Here is a 15709-nt window from a genome sequence, read left to right as displayed (position 1 = left end):
TTCTCTTTAGTCTTATATTTTCTTTCCAATCTGTCCACAGAATTTTATCCTAATGTAATATATTTTTAATCTTGAAAATACTTTATTCATCACCTTGTCATATTGGCCTATAGTAAAAAAATATGTATATAAATTAAAAATTTTTTTAAATTATTTTAAAAATGTATAAAAGTATTATACATTTTCTTCTATATGGAGCTGTCATGTCAATTTTTATTAGTACACAATTGATCAGAACAACATAAAATATTTTATAACAGTTAATAAATAATTAGTATATATCAAACTAAAATATTATAGGTAATGTATCTCTTAATGAAATGGATGTGTCACAATGAATTTAATTATTATTAATTTAAAATCGTTAGAATAAGTCAGGATTTAGCATGGATTCTATTGTTGTTGTTGTTGTTGTTATGTTTTAGCTATACATGCTGAGAAACTCTGGTAGAGATTGTTGGTGCTCATAGTTGTTGGTTATCCTCTCTTTACTGAACACACGAGGGTACCTGTCAGACTTTCTTGCAGTCAGGTTGGACTATGTGACTAGTCTAGTCAGTGATATGTTAGTGGAAGTGCCATGTGTTGCTTAAGGATCCAAGAACTTAAGAGTTCTCAACTTCTTTTTCCTACCATGAAAAAGCTCCATGTTCCAGAGGTAGGGACATGCAGCCTGGATCTCTGAGTTATTGCTTGGATGTGAACTTCCCTGGAGAACCAAGGGAATCATAGCACACTTTATATTACCAGAAAATGATTTTTTTTTTTTTGAGTTTTCTTTTGAACCATTAACGTTAGAGGGTTTGTTTGTTTCCACAGCATGCCATAACTTATTCTGACTAACATAAAAACTTTCTTCTTATAAACTTCATATAAGTAGATGGGAATGAAGGGAGGTTTGTTTATTCATAGGCACCTTGTTTTATCTGATATACTAAGTAAGGTTAGGAAAAATGATATGTTGTTAATATCATTATAGTTTTGTCAGTACTATTTTTCTATTAAAATGTTTTTATCTTAATATGTGATTTATTATGACATTAGAGTTGCAAATTTAGATTATTTAGTTAATGAAAAATATTCATCATAAAACTTAATTGGTAATGCCAATCTTCATGGTCAAATCCCTGAGCCAAATAAGACAAATAAATATTCAGAAAAGTGTATGTCTTTCCCTTTAAAAGATACTCACCTTTGCTTAGAAATCTACTACAAATAAAGCACATAGCTTTGTCATAAGCTTTTCCTCAGGATAAAGTAAGATGTCAGGTTCTTATCAATATCAACACTCTCTTTGTTTTCACTAGAATTTCTTTCCAGATGTGAGATCATGACCTGAGCAGAAGTTGGATGCCCAACCAACTGAGCCACCCAGGTGCTCCTTTTTAAGTTTTTTTAATGTTTATTTATTTTTGAGAGACAGAGAGAGACAGAGCATGAGCGGGGAAGGGGCAGAGAGAGAGAGGGAGAGAGAGACGCAGAACCCAGGGCAGGCTCCAGGGTCTGAGCCATCAGCACAGAACCCAATGTGGGCTCTGTGAACTTCTTCAGAACTCATGAACTGTGAGATCATGACCTCTCTTGAGGTCAGACGATTAACTGACTGAGCCACCCAGGACCCCTTCTTGGAAATCTTTATGCACCTTCAAAGTATGTGTCCTTATTATGAAGACTGATAATTTAAAGAATGCATTTCAATAGTTCATGGAAGCTACATACTTAATCAAAGATAGCTCTCAAGTTAACTTCCATCAGGCAGATGTAGGAGACCCAGTGGAGGACTCCAAGGCCCTAGGAGTTGGAGGTCCTCCTGTCTAGCAGACACCTGGACCAATGAATGACTGAATGGAGCAAAGTCCTCCTGCAAACTCATTGTTGATATGAATGAGAAGTAAACCTTTGGTGTGTTAAGCTACTGAGGTGTTGGGATTTTTTGCTACAGCATTTAGCCTCCCCCAATAGAGTAACTGATGGTGCTATGTAGGTCTCACTTCTGTAGAAGTGAAGTGGCCTTGTAGAACTGCAGTGTTCAAGTAGAGAATTGAATGGGAGTCACAGCCAATACTCTAGGGATAAGGAGGTGCTCCAGCCAGAATGAAGCCAAATCAAAGAGAATAGATTGCAGGTTGCACCAACTACAGACTTCATAGCTGATGCCTGCATTGTTCCCAGCAGTGGGGCCAGACAGTTACCTTCAGTGGACAGAGATAACACACATTTACAGTCAGTTATCAATTTCTCCCCTGAATACTACAATGACACAAGTTCTCATATATCCAACACCATTTTGAGGAGGAAAAGGAAACTCCAAAAGACTGTTTATCTAAGACCTAGTCTAATTCACCCCTGATAGGAAGTGGAACTTCCAATCGAAGAAGCATTTAAACTCAGAGAAGGCTGTTGGAATTGGAAAAGCCTAAGATACCTTTAATTGTGAAATCTAAGATTTTCCATTACTCAGAGTCATGGATAATAATTGATTTTTTGGAGGGGGGCACATTAATTATGTGTGAATGAGTTTGTGACCCTGATGCTTCTTTGCTTTTCATGCCATAGCTATGAAATCTAGTTCAGATTAAAAATAAATGTGGAAAAACTTTTTTAAGTGCACATATATAAATAAAACATAATATTTCAGTACTTTCTATTTTAGTAATGGGAAGGAGTGCATGATCTTGTCCATGGGGACAGATTCCCCAGAGATGCAGTTCAATACTAAATAGCAAAGTACAGAGCATTGACAAGAAGTATGGTTTCTTTCTGCAAAACCACTTTATTAATGACATACTTTGTCAAATTGTTATGTGTGACTATTCCACTTCAATATAACTCGACTAGAAGGATAATTGATTAGCAGTTTTTACCAAGCCACTGAAAAGAACAGAACTTTAATTTCACTTGACAGATTGTTAAATTGGGCTTTTATACCACCTGGTTAGTTCAAGCCAATTATTCTTGTGAGTTATAAATATACAACTGCCACTCAATATAATATCCTTTAAAAAATGAAGTCTCAAAACTTAAAAGAATTATGGAAGTATATTGTCCTAATGTGTAAGTTACACAGCAGTAGCAAAGAGTTGCTTTTGGAAGCTGTATTAACTATTTCAGGCCACAAGGAATCCATTCTTAGGGTATATTCATTAAATTCTATTTCTAATGATGATGGTTTTTCACTTAGCAATTCACTTATACTTTCTCTCAGAGCTCCACCTCATGACTAGTGGCCACTAGTNGAGTTCCTTATATATTCTGGATATTAACCCTTTATCTGAGATGTCATTTGCAACTATCTTTTCCCATTCCGTTGGTTGCCTATTAATTTTCTGGGTTGTTTCCTTGGCTGTGCAGAAGCTCACTAGTTAGTTTCAAGGCAACTGGAAGTTATAATTAAAATGTGCAATCTGGGGAGGCCCTGAGAGTCCCCCAGTTCCTCTCTATCACAAGACCTTACTTAATTTTCATAACCACCTGGTATTTTGTACTTATGCATTTCTTTACTGGCTTGCTCTCACTTTTTTTCTCAGAAAATAAGTGGCATAAAACTAGAGTTCTCATTAATTTGCTCACCACCATACATCTAGTTTCTAGAATAGCACTTGGTTCTTAGTAGGAATACAATAAACACTTATGTAATGAGTAAACTTTTAAATGTAGATTATGAAGTCACTTTTCCATATCAGGAATTCATGTAGGAATGTCAAATCTGTGATATTTAAATTATAGACAGTGTCCTGCTATTAACCAACGGCACCAACTAGTCCAACACAGAGATGGTTCTTAAGAACCATAGTTTACTAAATAGAATACCCTAAATAAACTCATTTATATAACAAAGGTATATAGATTATGATTGGAGAGTAATATATTTAGTACTTCTCAATATGTCCTCTATTTTGGTTCTAATGGGACTATAATTCAGGTCTTCATTTTTCACCTTTAAAATCAAATTATGTTTTATATCTTTCAGTTGTTATGAAAGAATATATTATTTATACCTTTACTTTTAAATAAAAACCATGAGTTTTAACAATGGTAAGATTTTGATAAATTCCTTTAAGCTTATCTATATTTTTAAATATCAAATGTAGTCATTATTCAGTAATTGAAGATTTTAGCCACATTATGTGGGTGCTTGTGAGAGTGTGCTGCTAACCAAGGTCTTTCCTATTTAAAAACAGGTTATTTTTCTTTTTTAGTTTGAGAAATCAGAATTAATAAAAACAAATATCACCGTGTATATTATTTTGGAGCCCAGAATTTGTGAGTTTTAAGCTTAGAAATTAGTTTTCTAAATCCTGTGTTAAAATGATTAAATTAAAAAACCAACGAGAAAACCTCCCAGAAGACTTTAACTTTTTGTCTTGTAAAGGGTCTACAGTTTTGAAATTTGTTTTGCTTCCCCTCTCTCTCTTAATTGAATGAGTATGAGTAAATGTCTGAATAGTTACCAGATAAGGCTAAAAATTCTTTTAAAGTTTCAGTAAAACATTCATTGGTTCGAGTCTTGAATAGGGAGTTATTTTTAATAGTTCTTGTTTTCTGAATAGTAGCCAGTGTATAATTTCCCCTTTTTAAGAATAGATCACGATTTGGGGAAATGAATAAGTCAACACACACCTGATTTGGTTATAGTCCAAAAACAGTAATCACTTTAAGAGTAATTAAATAGTGATACAATTCACATTATAGTGGCATCTGGTCTGTAAAAGAACATGTGGGGGACACTCCCGTTATAATCTTATTATCTTCATGGCCATGTCATTCTTTGAATAAATTGTTATTGGTCATTCTTCTCAAAATCAGAAATGAGAATATTTTCTTCCAAATGTACTGTACTAAAGTTGGTTGTAGGATAGTAGAGATTCCCAAACCCTGCAAGTCTCCTGAAGATATCTCTGTTGTGCTTGTATATACAGAAGGAAAGTGTAGAAATTGCCAGAATTACTGTCAGTGTCAGTGCTACTGCAAGAGGTACAATGCTGTGACTTGGTTCTGAAAGAAGATGAAAAAAAAGGAAGGATTCAATGACAATGAGTTAAGATAGATACTACCACACAGTTACTTTCTATTTTACTATTTTTAAGAGACATCAAAATGTTCAAACCTACCTTTTCTTGAGTGCTCCTTTATTGTGTGAATATCTAAAAACAAATACAAAAAAAAATCCACCTGAGATAAAAATTTTATTTTAATTCAGCAAAATTATCTTATTATTTGTAGCAGAGCTCAACAAACTATGGCTTCTGGATCAGATCTGGTTCCTGTTTTTATAAGTAATGTTTTATTGGAACTCAGCCACACTCATCCATTTATGTATTGTCTGTGGCTCCTCTCATGCTACAACGGCAGTGTGACAGAGACTATATGGCCCCCAAAGCCTAAAATATTTACTGTCTGGCCCTTTACAAGAAAATTTTGCTGACCGCTGATTTATTGTAATCAGTATTATTGCTCACAAACACATACACTGCTCTTTTTTTAAGCTAAAAAATTTCCATCTAGTCTCAGCACTATGATACAGTAAAAATATGAATAAAATATAGTCTCTGCTTGCAAGGAACTCAGTTTCATTAAGCTTTGAGATGGAGTTTGTCCAGCAATGATAATCTCTTTACTTCCAGGAAAGGATTCTAAAATCAGCATCTTCTCACCTGTGCAATCTTAAGAATCTTGAAAAATGAATAATAGCTCGTCCATTAAAAAAGTTGGAGGGTTCCTGTTTGAGGACTTCCTTCAGTAAAAATATATCTCTTTCAAGGAGACTCTGTCTCAAAGTTTGAACTCTGCTATGTTTCCTCTAGGTAAAGATCCAGAGAAATATGTAGAGAATGACTCAGAGAAAAATCAGTAAAGGATTTGTGAGTGGAGAAAGTGTCTTGGTATAGTACTTAGGCTCATTCACTCTTACACACTTAAAACATTAACGTTGTCACCAACAGCAAAACCACATTAACAAAACTTGTTTTTCAATTTTAAAACAGTAATATTAATTTATCATCATAGTATTGAAAACACATATGTGTGTGAAGATACTTTTTATTTTTTATTATTAATTTTTAATTTTAATTTTTTATTGTTGATTTATTTTTGAGAGAGAGAGAGAGAGAATGAGCAGGGGAGAGAATGATCAGGGCAGAGAGAGAGACACACGCACACAGAATCCAAAGCAGGCTCCAGGCTCTGAGCGGTCAGCACAGAGCTCAACACGGGACTCTAACTCACTAATGGTGAGATCATGAGCTGAATCAAGTCAGACGCTTAACCTTCTGAGCCACCCAGGTGTCCCATGTGAAGATAATTTTTAAAGAAAAGCTGTTAAAAGAATATTTATTCTCAGGATGCATGCAGTGGGCAGATATGGAGGGAGCACGTAGAGGCAAAATATTTGGTCCGTGGGCCTCAGTTTGATCAAATACATTTCTCATCTGTAAAATGGGAATATTCTATCTACTTCACTGCTTTAAAAGTTGCTGTGAGGGATGAAAGAGGAATCCCATATATTACAGGAAGCTTTAAAGTATTGTACAGATGCAAGGTGTTTCTGATTTGTTTTTGATACTTAAATGCTATTTATCACTCGGGCACACTGCTTATTAGGCTTAGTCCTGTTTTCCACACTTGAATGTTGGTGCCGACACCTACCAGCTTTTTCTCCTTCATTCCCACCCAGATCACCAAAGCCTGATGATTCTCTTTTCCTATTTCTATTCTTCCTCATGTTCCTTATTCTGTCCCTCAAATCACAATGGCCTCCCTTTATATCCAGATGAGTGTGATTCCACTGCAGGTGTCTACAGAGCACACAGGGGTTCCCTGTCTTCTTCGCCAGGAAGTTTAGCTCTCTAAACTGATACTCTCTGTGAATGGATCCTACATGACTGTCCAGTTTTATTCTCATCACCACCTAATGTGAGCACTTTGCTTCAATCTAAGCTCATTTTCAATCACTAGCTTTAGTCATGCTGGGACTTTTGTCTAAATGCCTTCCCTCCTCTATTCTCTTCATCTTTTGGGATTCCAAAGCCTTATCTCCTCTCTGAAATCTTCATCAGTAGGTGAGGCCTCAACAATTCCTCCTTCCCTGAAACAGTGGCATTTATAAATGTGATTATTTTTAAAAACGCCTTTCCACTGTTAATGATCATTGTTAACATCCTATCTTAGAAATCTCTGTATTGTTTGCAACTGACTAGAATTTTCTGGCTTAGATTTCTAAAATTATTATTTCTTTTTATCACCACAAACTATGTAGCTCACAGAGAAGTTAAAATATAACTTTTACAACATATTATCTCTAGCAACGGAGAATAATATGTATGTATCCACAGCAAGAATACCTATGCCGTGATTATATTTCCTGGGACCAAAGATTAATCTTAAAATTTCTGAGTAGCAGTTGCTAGAATGGTGCTAGCAGTACCAGTAGCAGTTGGTGGTTAACATTTCTAGTTCCATTTGCTTGAGGTTAAACTGTGTTTTTTGCACATTAGGTTAACAAGTGGGGTGACACAGGAAAGTCATAGTCTTTATAATAATTTTTTTCTTCATATCAGAGAAAGAAAGAGCTGAAGTGTCCTTTGCTGTAAAACAAGATGATAATGTCAGAATCTGAATATTCCTGAATACTCGGATTTTCAAAGCTTGAAATGCTAAAGAGGTCGGTCAACATTGGTCAGGGTAGAATCAAAATGAAGAATTATCCTCTGATTTTACCCACCTGCTTCCATTTTGCATATAAATCCTTTTTTTTCTTGACATGGAGATAACTGCCACACTCCTTCAGGGATCCTCAGGGCAATACACAGATGGGATTTGACATGGTCCATCTCTGGCTTCCGAATGCCCCAGTTTGACTGGTCTGTGGGAGTTCCATCGAACCACTTTATGGTTTCATCTGTGGAAAAATTGTTGACTTACTATGAATTATATGTATGATTATCAAATATACTATGACTGGAATGAACCATAAAAAGCAGCTCTTGGGGTGCCTGGGTTGCTAAGCTGGTTAAGCATCCAACTCTTGATTTTAGCTCAGGTCATGATTTCACAGTTGTGAGATTGAGCCCAGCATTGGGCTCTGCTCTGGGTGTGGAGAGTGCTTAATATTTTCTCTCTCCCCCTCCCCCATTTGTGCTCTCTCTCTCTCTCTCTCTCTCCCTCCCTCAAAAAAAGCATCTCCTAAACTTGATGAGACTGTCTCTTTATCTGATACATTCAACTCAGTAGGTACAGTCATGAACTCAATATCAAAAGGCAGGTATTAGTAAAGTTGCCTTGTGAACAGCTCTCTGTTTGTTTTAGATATATTGTTCTAATTTAGTTCATTTAGACTATCATCTTTTTTAATGTAATAGTTTGAATAGTGAAATATTCCTTATAATTTGATCAATTTAAAGAAATCATTTGAAGTCCTACCATCTGTATCATTGCATAATGACTCTCTTTCTAAAATAATTTTACAATGAATTTCTTTTATTTTTTTAAATATATTATTTATTTATTTATTTCTAGGAGAGAGAGAGAGACAGCGTGAGCAGGGGAGGGTCAGAGAGAGAGGGAGTCACAGACTGAAACAGGCTCCAGGCTCTGAGCTGGCAGTCAGCCCACAGCCCGACGCCGGGCTCGAACCCACGAACCGTGAGATCATGACCTAAGCGAAAGTCGTACGCTTAACCGACTAAGCCACCCAGGCGCCCCTACAATGAATTTCTTTAAGAAGCAAACCAATGGTGGACTGAGGGGTGGGGACAGTGGTAGAGTCCTCCAGGTGTAAGCAATAAGAGGGGATGCATTGTCCAAAAAGAATTGAAAACCAACAATAAAAGTAACTAAAAGTCAGTCAGCTTTTATTACCACAATGGGCTAGAAATTCTAAACAATGTCTGTGATTGAAACACTCCTCCTTTCAGAGTGAATCCACCCTCCATCTTGGGGCATGACTGTAAGAAGTTTTCCATACCAATTAAAATAGTTTTCTTTACAAGTACTTTCAATATCGATCAATTACATAGATAAAAGAAAAGCATGGTCTCATTTGATCACAAACCCTGGTTTTTATGAGAAGCAAATAATTCTAAAAGCACAATTTATCACTGAAACATTTCTATAACTGTTGTGCTTTTATAACATTGAGGAATCTGGGCTGTTTTCAAATAAATAGGGTTTTGTTGTCTATGACTAAGTCTGTGAACACAAATTTCCATCCAAGAATCTTCATGACATGAGGGTAAGTATAAGATAAAACTTGTTTGCTTGTTTTTCTGTTTGGTATTCTGGGATTATTTCAAAGGATACAAGGGTATCGAAAAGGGTTAGCGATATTGTCTTTGGAGGAAATGGCTTTTGGGCTACTGCTATTTTTTCACAGCAAATATATCTAAGGAGAGCCATCTGAATTGTAGATGTCATTTTCATTGGCCTTGGTCACCATGTACTTATTTTTGCTGTCTCCTCTTTACCCAAATCACTTACTGTCACCATCAAACTGAGCATTCAACCAAACCATCCGGACAGAAGAACCAAAAGCAAAAAGCTCTTCTAGGAGAAATGAATTTTCAGTTTCATCCTTGATTGTTAAGAGATTAGACCCTATAAAAAACATGAACAGTAAATAAACAAATATTTGTGTGTATGAGTAAATTCAATTTTAAAAGTATCTCCTATATAATAATTGGTAAAGCTCAGTCTTTGCAGAGTGAGCATTTCTCTTGTAAATAAGTGATTTTTGATTAAAAATGTAAAAGCTATACTCCATTTATTAAAAGATACAAGCATGTACATAAGAAGCTAAAGCATAGAATATTAATTTTATGGAACATTAAAAATTTATAATTTAAGTGTATTCAAAAGGAACATTTTCTGGGAAAGTGTAGTATTCTGAGACATCACCATAGGTTTTCACATTCTATACTAGACATTGAATTTCATAGCTAGACCATCCCCAAACAAGCAATTCAAAAGTATTTATTTTTTCAATTTTGTTGCTCCTAAAGTCACTAAATAATCAGACAAATGAAGAAAACCACATTGTTTACTGAAATGTCAAGAAAGAATGCATTGAAAGCATTTTACCATCACAAAAGAATTACCTTCCTTTTTGCAAAATTCATGAGCAGCCTCAAAACTCGTACTGTTTAGGACTGTAGAAAAACTGTAGCAATTACTTTTGAATTTTATCCAGGGAATAGATGTTTCTGAGCACAACTCTGGGTATCCAAATGGTTTTGTTTCTATGAACAAAAATCAGTTATGATTTTAGGGTGGTGACTGGGTTCACTTATTGAGAAAAACATTCCATTAAATTCTGTGACAGACTAAGGTAAATAGTGTAATGAGATTTTCATGATAATACTCTGAAAGTGTGGGTTTAATATAAATGATTATAAAACTAAGTCTGGTTTGTAGCATTTCTGGCAGAAATAATCTTTAACTGCACATAACAGGGTATATTCATGAACAGCTTCTTAGGCTTAGTTTGGGTGCTGCATGGGTGAGGGTAGCTGTCTTTCATGTTTATAACTGGTATCCTAAAGGTTGGAAAAACTGGAGAATGTGATTCATAGAAATACTGGAAACTGAATGAAGTCGGCAAAAAGCACTTCCTAATGTACAAGATATGTTCTATGCAGTGCTGAATATTACAGATTTAGCAAATCCTTACCTGCCAATCAACCTATGAAAGAAAATAATGCATTCAGTAAAGTACATTGCATAGCAAAGCATAATACATAACTAAGGGAAATATTGGGTAGACTTTGCTTTAGAGGCCAAGCATGAGAGTCACATCCATGCTGAGATTCTAAGTGTATGGCTATAGTCATGTTATCTATCATATTAATACTTTGGGTTTTTTTATCCATAAAAAAAGAGCCAACAGGACACCTGGGTGGCTCAGTTAGTTAAGTGTCCAACTCTTGATTTCAGCTCAAGTCCTGGATTGGGCTCCACTCTGAGTGTAGAGCCTGCTTCGGATGTTCTCTCTCTTCACCCAACCCCCCCTCTTTCTCTCCTCCCTGTGCTTTCTTTCTCTCTCTCAAAATAAATAAACATTTTTTAAAAAGCTATAAAAGAGAGCTAACAACATCATCTTTGTTACTTGAGAAGTTTATTTATTTATTTTGATTTTTTTCTTCTAAGTAATCTCTATGGCCAACATGGGACTCAAACTCATGGCCCTGAGATCTAGAGTCACATGCTCTATCGACTGAGCTAGCCAGGCACCCCTGTATGAGAAATTTAAATGAGCTAGTGCCTGATACTTCTTAAGCACTCAACAAATGCAGTGCTATTGAAAAGAGAAGGATAAATGTTTATGGTGTTTTAGTAGCAGAATTAGCTTTTCCAATATATATGGCTATCATTTACATTATTATCCTGAATTACTTTGATCTGAAGTTACATAATGTGTATGCTGTTTAACTTATAGTACCCAGAATGTAAGCAAATATGTGCACTTTTACTAAATGAGAGATTTTAAAAGAGACCAACTGGTGTTAAAGAACTCTATGTAGCAATCAAGGAAGAGGGACTTGGTGTAATGGGATAAACATCATATCAGAGAACATGGAAGCTTGGCTTCTCCTCCTGGTGCTATTGGTGGACATCTGTGAGATCTTCAGGAAGATATTTCATGTTCTGAGTTCATTTTCTCTTTAAAATAAAGTTCACCTGGCTTAACTAGGGAGGGCCAGGTGAGCTTTAAGAGTAATGAAATATTATTATTCATCGTTATCATATAATATAAATATTATTACTACCATCATCATCATCATCATCTCTAGAATTTTATTAGTCTTTGACTTAAACATAAATTTGCAGTCTGGCCTTCAAGGTCCTTCACACATGCTCTTAATGCAGGTTTCTAGCCTGATTTCCCACCTATCCTTACTGGTACACTGCCATGCAGGCAAATCTCAACACCAGCTTTGCTTTATACCTTTCTTCCTTCCATGTATTTGTCCAAGCTTTTCTGCTCAGAATGCCTCTCTATGTCCAATCATTTTCTCACTACATCTCACCTATTCTTCAAGTCCAGTCTCCACAGGCATGTCCTTCAAGAAGTCCTACTTGTCCTCAACTGGGTGTGTTATGTTCTTTCTCTTGCTAACCCTCCACAACACTTACTACCTCTTTTCCATCATTTGGTAGTTCTGCCTGGTATAACAGTTATTTGAACATCACCTGCCAGACCAGAGGCTTCTTGAGGACAGACACTTCTTACTACTCTTACTCATAGCTCTTGCTTAGCACAGTGCCTTACACACAGTAGGTGCCCGGTATGTATTTGTTGAGTTGAATAGAATTGAACCTACCAGTAGGTACATGACAAATTGCTCCTTGCAGAAATGACTCACAGGCTGTGCTACTCCAGCGTCCACTGGTGTCAGCAAAAACACAGTCACCCAAGATGGATGACTCATCATCTTTCCAAAAAGTGAAGGAGGATTTGGTGCCATCTGACCACTCAAAATTAAGACCATTCTGTGGAGCGAAATGGAACCATCACTTCCTTGCTAGGACTGCTGGTGGCATCACCCACTGCTGTTTGAGTAGCCCTTACTTCACACACTGATTTATATTTCCACATCTAGCGTTACATTTCAAGGGCTCTAGGATAGTTTGTGAATTTGGCCTGACAAAAAGAAGTATCTGTCACAACAGCATCTTTTTTAGTCTTGGGGAATCCTTCGTTCACTGCCACCATAACTTCGAAGTAAGCAATCAGAATAAAGTTGGATCAGTATCTTGTTCTTTACACAAAAACCAATTTCAGATTGGTCAGATTCAAACATAAAATTGGAAACATAAAAGTGCTAAAGAAAACTTGGCTAAATATTTTATACTCTTGGTGTGGGGAATATCTTTTCAAGTCTGATACAAAATCCAGAGGCCATAATAGAGTACATGAAGTTAGAACATTTGTAATGCAAAAATACAATAAACAACCGTAAAATACCATTCTCTCACCTATCCCAATGGTAATGATTAAAGTGTTGATAATACCCAGTATTGACAAGGATATGAAAAACTACCTGTTAGCATAGTTGTTCGCATGTAAATTAGTGTAAACTTTTGGCAGGTAATATGGCACTCTTTCTTCAGCTGTAAAGTGTGCTTAGCAACTTCACTTCTAGGAATTTATCTAACTTGACCAGGGATGTTTGTTGTGTATTACTTGTAATTGTCAAAAACTGAGAAGAACCCAAATTTCTATTCACAGGAGAGTGGTATGGTATATCTTTACATGGTGCTGCAAAGAATGTGTTAGATTTTTGTGTGCTGATATGGAGAGCTGTACAGGGCATACTAGACTAAAAACAAGTTAAAGGAGAGTACATGTAGTATGACCTCATTTTTACTTAAGAAACAATATATATACTCACCCATTATGTGTATAAATGTGCATATGTAGAAAATTTTTAAATGACGCACAAGATATATTTATAGTGATTGTCTTTGGGGTGTAGAGCCAGAGGTCGAGATAGAATAGTTTTTACTTTTTACTACTGCAAGTGTATGATACTTTTACTTAAAAAAAAAAAAAAAGAAAAGAAAACTAAGAAAAAAATCTTAGTCTTCAAAATACATCCCTAGAGGGAGAGTTAAATTCCAAAGTGGTGCTGAATTAATAACCACACTTATAGGCAGGAAGCATGATCCATTTTTCTTGGGGATTTCTTAAATGCAAATGACCCAAATGCAGGTGCTTGAGTTTTCGATGTGTTCCACTGACCACATGAGGCAGCATCTGGGGATACTCAGAAATTTTCAGAGAACCTTTGAAGGGCATTATTTTCCATCAGTTAGGCAAGTGGACATTTACTCTAAAAAAAGATGTATACCATTAATTTGTAGTCATAAGCTGTTCATAAGGTTGGTCATACTTATTGTATTAACCAATTACTTAAATGTTACATTTGCTGTTATTTCCGGGAATTTTTCTCATGTGTTAATTTCAGTGGCCAAACCACTAAGGGGGTAGATGTGAAATTTGTTAAGCAGGGATATTCCAAGAGATTTAAGATACCTACATCTGCAGTGAACAGTCCAATCCAGTGGGGACGTCCTAACCGGTTGAGGATAACAGTGAGGAAGGACTGGTGATACTGGTCTGTAATGCTGGCCAATTCTGCTCCATGCATTAGGCAGGTTTTTACTGCTGTATACCAAGTCATATTTGCATTAATTATCTTATAAGTTCTGTTTCCATATTCTAAGGTATTGGGGACTGGAAACATATCAGATGTATTTACACTGTGTCCAGAGGTATCTAGAACAAGAACAAGAACAACAAATCATTTTCAGCACCTGGCTGAGAAAGGGAGAGGCAAAGCTTAGCATGGATCCATGTCATGATGATCCATGCTGTGATTAACATCAGTTTCCCGTCTAGAACTATTTAACAATGAGAATAATACCTAAAAGCATAGATGATGCTAAAGAATGAGAACACTTAGGAAGTTTAAAGCATGAGTTTCTTTAAGAAAAAATATACACGTATAGAGAACCATTTTTAGATTTCACATTTTTGACTGTCTCCTTTCTTCCTTTTTTTAAAATTTAAATTTAGTTAGTTAACATAGAGTGCAATGTTGTTTTCAGGCTAGAATTCAGTGATTCATCATTTACATACAACACCCAGTGCTCATCATAACCAGGTCAGTCCTTAAAGCATCCATCCAGCTCGTCTCCCACCCACATCACTCCATCAACCCTCAGTTTGTTTTCTATCATTAAGATTCTCTTGTGGTTTGTTTCCCTGTCTCCTCTTGTTCCCCTACCCCCACCTTCCATATGTTCATCTGTTCTGTTTCTAAAATTCCACACATGAATGAAATCATATGGTAGTTGTCTTTCTCTGATTGACTTATTTCACTTAGCATAATACATTCTAGCTCCATCCATTTCATTGCAAATGGCAAGATTTCATTCTTTTTTGATGGCTGAATAATTGTGCATACCACTTGACTATCTCTTTTTTTAAGTTTGTTTGCTTCTTTGTTTGTTTATGTATTTATTTTTTTTCTTTCACAATGTTTTCCTTCTTTTTTTTTTTTTACAAATAGTTTATTGTCAAATTAGTTTCCACATAACACTCAGTGCTCATCCCCACAAGTATCCTCCTCCATGCCCATCCCCCCTCCCCCCACATCCATCAGTTGTTTATGTATTTATTTTAAGAGAGAGAGTGCACACAAGTAGGGGAGGGGAAGAGAGAAAGAGAGAGAGAGGGAGAAAGAGAATCCCAAGAAAGCTCTCAGCTGTCAGCGCAGAACCAACGCTGCCGCTGCCAAGGCTCAATCTCTCAAGCTGTGAGGTCATGACCTGAGCTGAAGTCAGCTGCTTAACCCACTGAGTCACCCAGGCGCTCCTTTAATTTTTTTTAGAGAGAGAGAGTGTGAGGCACTCTCTAGAGAGGCAGAGGGAGAAAGAGAGGGGAGGGANAAATCATATGGTAGTTGTCTTTCTCTGATTGACTTATTTCACTTAGCATAATACATTCTAGCTCCATCCATTTCATTGCAAATGGCAAGATTTCATTCTTTTTTGATGGCTGAATAATTGTGCATACCACTTGACTATCTCTTTTTTTAAGTTTGTTTGCTTCTTTGTTTGTTTATGTATTTATTTTTTTTCTTTCACAATGTTTTCCTTCTTTTTTTTTTTTTACAAATAGTTTATTGTCAAATTAGTTTCCACATAACAC

General features: G+C 36.0%; 1 protein-coding gene across 2 annotated transcripts in view; it reads right to left on the bottom strand.

The window, feature by feature from the left end:
- Positions 1-4711: 4711 nt before the first annotated feature.
- The window catches only part of PLA2R1 (phospholipase A2 receptor 1), a 117817-nt gene continuing 106819 nt past the window's right edge, over positions 4712-15709 (bottom strand). Inside the window, exons 24-30 of one of the 2 annotated variants that reach the window (XM_077760968.1) lie at positions 14034-14272; positions 12315-12483; positions 10092-10232; positions 9475-9591; positions 7721-7897; positions 5112-5144; positions 4712-4995 (exon numbers count right to left, since the gene is read on the bottom strand). In XM_077760968.1, coding sequence (XP_077617094.1) covers positions 4781-4995; positions 5112-5144; positions 7721-7897; positions 9475-9591; positions 10092-10232; positions 12315-12483; positions 14034-14272 — 1091 coding nt within the window. In that variant the 3' untranslated portion in view covers positions 4712-4780. The remainder of the gene's footprint in view (positions 4996-5111; positions 5145-7720; positions 7898-9474; positions 9592-10091; positions 10233-12314; positions 12484-14033; positions 14273-15709) is intronic. The other variant, XM_077760969.1, reaches the window with a different exon arrangement.

Source organism: Crocuta crocuta, unplaced genomic scaffold (genome assembly GCF_008692635.1).
Source record: "Crocuta crocuta isolate KB4526 unplaced genomic scaffold, BGI_CrCroc_1.0 scaffold153, whole genome shotgun sequence".
NCBI classification, from domain to species: domain Eukaryota; kingdom Metazoa; phylum Chordata; class Mammalia; order Carnivora; family Hyaenidae; genus Crocuta; species Crocuta crocuta.
This window is presented reverse-complemented; position numbering and strand designations above follow the sequence as displayed.